At 35.9% G+C, this 8,080-nt stretch overlaps 1 protein-coding gene across 1 annotated transcript; it reads right to left on the minus strand.

Moving 5' to 3' along the window:
• Positions 1-2,175: 2,175 nt before the first annotated feature.
• Positions 2,176-2,625, minus strand: LOC104212620 (lysine-rich arabinogalactan protein 19-like). Its single transcript, XM_009761934.1, has one exon. The coding sequence runs from the start codon at positions 2,623-2,625 to the stop codon at positions 2,176-2,178; it is 450 nt and encodes a 149-aa protein (XP_009760236.1).
• Positions 2,626-8,080: the final 5,455 nt, after the last annotated feature.

An 8,080-nucleotide genomic window follows, 5' to 3' on the forward strand; every position in this document is an offset into this window, starting at 1 on the left:
AATGAAAGAGAAAAGGTCCTAATTTATTTACATGCTTACGAGTTGTTATAGTTGGGTTCCGAATATGATTCGTAAAATCTGAAAATGATGCAAGCAGGGCAGTTCGTTGCCAATGCGGGCCCAGACCCAACGTGTATGGTACAAAACTGGACCCGGGCCATCTCATTCACATGTTACTACCTAGTTACATTATACTAGGCATGCTCACAGTTTGTCAAATTAAAAAAAAACTTGGCAATCTAATTTTAATCCTAAACCATTTACATGCTGAAATTAACCAATAGTATTTAGCTAAACAATATTCCTACAAGTTCCGAAACGGTCTATTCGTTTAATGAACTAACTGTTGAATGTTTAAGAATAGTCTAAATCAGCTAACATGCTTTTTGAGACATGATAATCATCCAACAATAACGAATTAACTAGACAGAGTTACTACACCATTTATTTATTTTTTAGGCAATACATAGGTAGTTCGTCCGCTAAACTACCGTCAGATGTTCCACTATATATATTAAACATCTACATGATTCTGATTAGAGTAAGCTAAATAATGTATATATACAAAATAAAATTCAGAATATAATTAAGATAAATTCAGAACTTCAACTCTTCATTTCATATTCATGCTTCATGTTTCCGTTTACAGTAACCAGCGTGTCAGTTGTGTACCTGATATTGGAAGCAAAAGAAAAGGAAGATCAGCAGAAATGCAGTAGCATACAACAACAACAACAACAGTCCAGCAACACAGGAATAGATCTGTAACAGAGTTTGCAAACCAGTGGAGAAGTAACCCAAGAAAGAAGCTTCAAGCTTCGATGAAACAATAGCAATTAATGCTGATTTCAAAACAATGAAGGAAAGTAGAAGATTTTTTTTTCCAGTTTTGTCCTCTCTCTCCCTGTTCTTTTTTTTTAAGTATCAAAATGAGTCCTCTTATATCCAAAGCAAGACTCCTTTTTTTCTTTTTACCTCTTTCCTTTTTCCTTTAAACTATTCTTACTACCCCTTTTTACCTCTTTTTTCTTTTACCCCAATATTCTTCTACTATGTATAACTTTTAACGTTTTATTATTACCTATACTATTTCTGATTTTTACTTAAGTAAAAGCAGTCAACATGGACCCCACAGTTCCCCCATTTTGAGTGGTCAAACAAGACCTCATCATTAACCCCCTCTTTTTACTTTACATCATTATGCCTTGTCCCCCACTACCATATGTCTTGACCCCCACTATAATATTTTAATATTATTAATGCCTAGTGGACGGAGCACTTCAAATTAAATAAATCTGCAATTGGTTAATTCCTGTATTACCCCTAAAACTACTGTTGCTGCCCTGATTCAAAAATCTGTTCAAACTTCAAACATTATCTAAAAGCTAAAATCAAATTAACAGCTACAACCAATTCATCTAATCAATTAACCAAAATATAACAGCTATAATCAATCCTTAATCAAATTCAATCAACAAATTCAAACTAAACGATGAACAACAAAGAAACAACCGGAATTATTTTGACTGAACAATATTTTTAAACAACATCCTATTTTCAGATTCAACAACAATAACAAACAAACATATTCATTTTTTTTTAAATTCAAATTAAGCTTAAACGGAATAAATAAACAGATTCAAATCACTAAACTAAATAACCAATTGATCCTCAAACTAGATCTAACAATATTACAGTCAAGACGAAGGATTCAAGTTATCAAACCGACATATTTCTATATTAAAACTAAATCCTTTTAAACGAATAAAAACAAACTGAAAAAATAATTAATTGAACTTCAACTTAAATCTAACGACATTGTAATTAAACTAACAGTTTCTTTATTAAAAATAAACAATAACAAATGAAACAAACTAAAGAAATAATCAAGAAACGATAAACACGAACAAAAACAAGAATCAAACATCTACTGATTTCAGATCCGAGAATATCAAAACAAAATACGGACAGAAATGAAACTTAAGCCCACTAACCGGATCGGAACGACGACGAACTCGAACGAAAACAAATCTGCCCGGAAACAATTATCGCACCAAAATAACTTGACGCCGAAGACGACCACAAACGGACAATCGAAGAAGATGGTCGTTTGGTGTCGTTTGAAGACGAAGCAGTGGCGGCGAGGAGGCGGTGAAGCAGTAGCAGCTGCTACTGCTAAACATGCTCGACGGAGGGCAGCTTTGGTGGTCGTCCATGGATGGACATAGCAGAAGGCAGTAGAAGCGACGCTGCAGCTCGTCCATGGCTGGACGTAGCAGGAGCAGCAGTGGCGACGCTGCAGAAACTGGATGAAGCAGCAGCAGCAACGCGGGCAGTCATGGTCGTGCGTCGTGAATCTGGTCGAGCTGCTAGTCGTTTGGGACGAGGAGGTGGAGCAGCAGCGACGATGAAGAAGAAAAATAGCCGTGGCTGAGGTGACAGTGTAGTTGGGCCGTTGGTCGACGGGATCGGTGAAGACGACGATGGAGATGAAACTGGTTGTTCGGACGAGTTGTTGGACGTGACAGTGGTGATGCAGCAGCGGTAGGGTGCTGGTTCGAAGGCAGTCGTGGGAGAGGCAGCCATAGTTGCCGGAGGTAAAGGTGACGATGAGGAGGCAGCCATGGCTGCTAGGGTTTGGAGGGATTTGGAGAAGAAGAAAAGGGAGGGGGGCGGGTAGGTTCTTAGGTTTTTTGGGTTTGTTTTTTGTGAAATGAAAAATAGGGAGATAGGGGTGTTGGGTTTTTTGGGTTATGGACTGGGTCGACCTGGTTTGAAATGGACCGGGTCGTAGGGGAAGGTTGGGTATCTTTGGGCCTGTGACTTAAAATTGAAGAAAAGGCCCAATCCGATCTCTTCTATTTTTTGTCCTTTTCTATTTATTCAATTTCCTAAATAATAAAGCTAAAAATGCTAAGATTAAATTATAAAACCCAAAATTATCTGGAAATACTAATTAACTCTTAATAACAATTAACACACAACTAAATAGCGATTAACGATAAAATCGCACAATTTGGACATTAAATGCTAAAAATGCAACGTACATTATTTTTATGATTTTTTCATTTTGTAAAACAAACTTAATTAAATATCAAATGCAGATGCGACATATTTTTATATTTTTTATTAAATTTAACTCATTAACATGCACAGGCAAAAATACAAATAATTATCAAAAATGCCAAAAATTGAACACAAAGGAAAATTATTTTATTTTGAATTTTTTGGGAGTAATTCTCATACAGGGCAAAAATCACGTGCTTAAAAGGGGCAGCTGTGAGAACGTGATTTTTGCCCGACTAAAAATACTCCAACAAAATCCACGAAAAAGATTTTTCTAATTATTTTAATTTTTATGGAATTTTTAGGAATTTTCTGTTAATTGTTGTTTGCATTTAATTTCATGTTTAATATTTTTAAAATTAATAGAAGATACCAAAAAATTTCTAAAATATTCATTGCATAGAATTTTAGGTTTAATTGCATTTAGGATTTAATTGCATGAGTTAATTGCATTATTAAATAAAAATTACAAAAATGGTCATTTTTACATATTTAGCTTTTAATGTTAAAATTAGTATTTTTTTCATTAGTTTTAAGTTAATTAATTATTCTAATGTTAGAAATAGATAATTAATTTAATTCTATTGATTAGATTTAACTTAGGATTCTAATGTTAGAATTAATTATTTTCCCCCACTTGTGGGATTATACTGGGTCGTCGTCGTTGTTGTTGTTGTTGTTATTGTTGTAGATTAGATTTAATTTAGGATTTGATTTAGGTTTTTAATTAACTTTATTAGGATTTAAAAATCAAGAAAAAGGAAAAGAAAGAAAGAGGGAAAGAAAGAAAGAAGGCTGTGTAGTTATTCGAATTGGGCCTACCTCGATGGCCCAATTCTCCCAAACCAACCCCAGCCCAGTCTCCATAGCCACCCGGTCCACACTTCCCATCACCAAATGACACCGTTTGGTAATCCTCAATCCTCATTATTCATATCTCCAGATCCAACGACCCTAAACTAACCCCCACACCCTTAAAAATGTTAGAACACCCCCCCATACCCCCTATGAACCCTCACAGACTCGTCTATCTCATCCATCGTCCGATGCCACTGGAAATCGCCTCCAGCGGTGACCCATCGCCAAATAACCCCAAATCTTCACCCTATGACCCTCACACTTCCCTAATCCCAAATCCCTTACCAATTTCCCCAAATAATCACCCAAACTCCTCGAATTTTAGATCTAAGAAGTTAAGAAAACCTAATTTTTCCCTTTCTTATTTTTTCTTCTGAATTCAAGTCATCTTACGTTATAACTCACATTAGTTGACTGCTTGTGTTAAGAATTTCCAAAAGATTTTGGTTTCATATCATTAGACAACCATCAGTTTTGGCCACTCAACCTCACTGGCCGGTCATGGTCATTATCACTTTATGTACTACTTTTCAAGCGTGAATCAATGCTCACATACCGATATCAACCATTAGTTGGATTTCCTAAAGTTTGTTTGTGTTCATCAGTAAGCAACTTTCCTTTTCGATCCTTCCTGTTCTTTATAATTGCATGATTCAATGTTACTGTTTTGTGTATATTGATTGCGTTTAGTGGCTTGAGAGCAGTATTTTGATTAGATAACTGAGGTTCTATTAGTTTAGTCTTAATTATGTTGTGCTAAAACCTGTTAAGTAATGGTTAATTGGTAGTTGTTTAAGTCTTGCCATTTAGTATTAAGTTCTAAAATTAGAATAAAGTTAGTTAGTTTTGATCATGGCATTTAGGGATTTTTGAAAAATCAGCAGAGTTCTCTTTGTTGTTAATAGCTTGAATGTTCTGGAATAGAGATATGCGATCAAAATGTAATAGGATAAAGAATTTAGGGCAAAATTTGGGGTTAAGAAGGGTAAAATACAGAAACTAAAGGGGCTAAAAAATATGAGGGAGTATCTGGATACAACTGTCCATTTCAGTTGCAAAAGATGTTATTTCTCTGTTTTTTAGGGAGTTGCAGAATATTCCTAGTCCCCTCTCTTCCTCACACATAGCACATGCTAACATTCTATAAAAAGGGATTCCTCCTCTCATTCTCAGACACGGAAACACCCTCAGAAATTCAGAGATTTGGTTTCTCCATTTTCATTTTGATATTTCTACTCTTTTGGATATAATTTTAGAAACAGAAAATAAGAAGAAAAAAATAATTCAAGGCTGGTTATTTTTTTTCCATTTTTCTATCGGTTTTACTCCATTTTACTGGGACTTTTTTTGGTTGTTGGTTCTTTGGTTCTTGCTGTTTTTTTCTACTGCATTTGTTCTTGCTGCTGCCTAATTCTTTTTTCAATTCCAAAGACTTATTTTCTGTTTATTTTGGTTATGCTGTAAAGAGGTATGTGCCACATGACTTCAGTACCTATTTAAGCATATGAATAAAGTTGGAGTGTCAATAGATTGGTTTAAAGCTTTTTATATGTGTTAATTGCTTGTTTGAGCTACATGACTGCACTACATTCTTCTCTGATTTACTTTACTATTCAATGTTAATATGTAGTTTAAAGAGGAATTGGTCTTACTTAATTTCATATTGATTGTATCTTCAACTAGAAGTGATTTATGATTGATATACATGTCAAAACTGCTCAAAAATGCTTTCTGGTGTCATCATATGAAATACCTACCAAACATGTATTAATCTAAGTTTGTCTTGGGTTGAGGTTTCAAAGGATTCAAGTTGGAAATGGACTGCTGAGTGTTAAATGTATGAAGATAGAAGCAAGTGGAATCAACTACCTACAATTGAGTAACTACTGTAATTAGTAATTCAGTAGCCTTTTCAGTCATGTTTGAGAAGGACAATCCTCTAAAAATAGTTATTGATGTAAAATTTCGAATATGATTGCTTTGATGTAATGAATTATTTTTATTTTACGGTCATGATTTGAGACTAAAGGTTGCATTACTGTCCCGCTAATCTCCTAAGTCCTTGTATGCCAATCTTGTATTTATTTTGGGGCCAATTTCGAACCTACTAGAAGTTTGCAGATGAAGGTCGGGCAATTTGAGGAAGGTAAGGCATGTTTAGGCTCTATCTTAAGCCCATGTTTTCCACACTGAGTATGATGACCCAAAAGGTCATCACTTGTTTTAAAACGAAACTTCCGTGTTCTGAGGCCTTGAAAACCTCATTTAGAGTCACCTCGATTTGTGTGAGTAGTCCGGGCACGTAGCCGGAAAGCTTAAATATGAAATTTTGTGAAAAATGATAAGTTTTGACTATAAAATGAATAAATTTGACTTCGGTCAACATTTTGGATAAACAGACCCGGATACGTGAGTTGACGGTCCCGGAGGGTCCGTAGGAAAATATGGGACTTGGACGTATGCCCAGAATCAAATTCCAAGGTCTCGAGCCCGAAATGAATTTTTAAAGGAAATTATTTTCTGAAATTTTTTAAGAAAGTTTGAAATGAAGTTTGATTAGAAAGAGATGGTATCGGGCCCGTATTTTGTTTTCGGTGCCCGGTACATGTCTTATATATGGTTTAAGTCATTTCTGTAAAGTTTGGTAACGGACGTCGTTTGACGTGATTCAGACCTAAATTGCTAAATTTGATACTTGATGAAGTTTGAGAAAAATATTCTTGATTTTGAGGTTTGATTCATTGTTATTGAGGTTATTTTGGCGATTTGATTGCACAGATAAGTTCGTATGATGTTGTTGAGTTAGTACGTGAGTTTGGTTAGGGACCCCGAGGGCTCGAGTGTGTTTCGGCAAGTTTTGAACTTAGGAAAAAATTGCAGATTCAGAGAAGTTGCAGGTCTCTGAAGTCAGGTCTCGCGGTCCGCGGTGGAAACTTCGCGACCGCGGTGGGGGCTCCATGACCGCGGTGGGATTTGTGCGGTCCGCGGTGAGCAAGGCCAAGCCTCCGCGGCCGCGCTCTATTTCTTGCGGTCCGCGGTGGAGCTCCGTGGTTGCAATCCTTTTTATGCGGTCCGCGGAGAGGGTCTGAGAGGGGTATAAATAAACAGGATTTTCAGTTATTTTCATTATTCAAAACCCCAAAAATATAAGAGACGATTTTTCAAACAACCTTTCTTCTCCAAATCAATTGTAAGTCATTTTTAACTAGTTTTCTTCAATCATTAACATCTTTTAATATGATTTCAACTTCAAATCAATTATTTTCATGGTGGAATTGGGAATTTTAGGTAAAACCTAAGAATATTGAAATTTGGGGATTTAGACCTCAAATTGAGGTCGGATTCCAAAACTAATTATATATCCGGGCTCGGGGGTAAATGGATAATCACGTTTTGGTTTGAATTTCGGGTTTGGATCAAGCGGGCCCGGGGTCGATTTTTGACTTATTGGGGAAATCTTTATAAAACCTATTTTCATGCATTAGAATTGATTCATTTAGCATTTATTGATATCGTTAAGCAAATTGTGGCTAGATACAAGCGAGTTGGTGGTGGAAACAAGAGGTAAAGCGGTAGTTAAGGCTTGAATTGTGTTCGTTGCATCGAGGTAAGTGTTTGGTCTAACCTTAGCTTGAGGGATTAGGAGTTGTGTCCTATTTGCTATTTGCTTCTTGTCGAGTACGATGTATAGGCATGGTGACAAGTATCTATACGTTAGTGTCAAGCATGACCGTGAGTCTTATATTATGATTTTCATGATTTTGTTATGTTATTCATGCCTTGGTGAAGATTTCTAAGTGTTGTATAAAGTTTGTGGAAAGGATTGTGACTTATGAATATTGAGGAGCGTTGACTCAAGTTGTATATCAAAAGTGAAAGTATAAGTGGAAATTGAACTTTTAGAGCATTGGCTCGAGTTGTGAAAGGATAAGTAATAATCGAACCTCTAGAGCATTGGCTCAAGTTGAGAAGTGAATTGGGAAGTAAAATTGAGAAAGAGAAGAGATCATTATGTTGTCACCCTTGGCGGGCTATTGTTGATTTAATTGTTTAATTGTTGTTCCCTTGCTGGGATTTAATTGCTTAACTGTTGTTCCCTTGCCGGGATCTCTATTACTATTTTGTTTATTCCCTTTCCCCTTTGTTTGTGATTGCT

This window comes from Nicotiana sylvestris, chromosome 12, assembly GCF_000393655.2.
Source record: "Nicotiana sylvestris chromosome 12, ASM39365v2, whole genome shotgun sequence".
Taxonomy (NCBI): domain Eukaryota; kingdom Viridiplantae; phylum Streptophyta; class Magnoliopsida; order Solanales; family Solanaceae; genus Nicotiana; species Nicotiana sylvestris.

Bases quoted from the DNA above. Each gene is read 5' to 3' on its own strand.
- LOC104212620 (XM_009761934.1), bottom strand. From the start codon at position 2,625: ATGGCTGCCTCCTCATCGTCACCTTTACCTCCGGCAACTATGGCTGCC.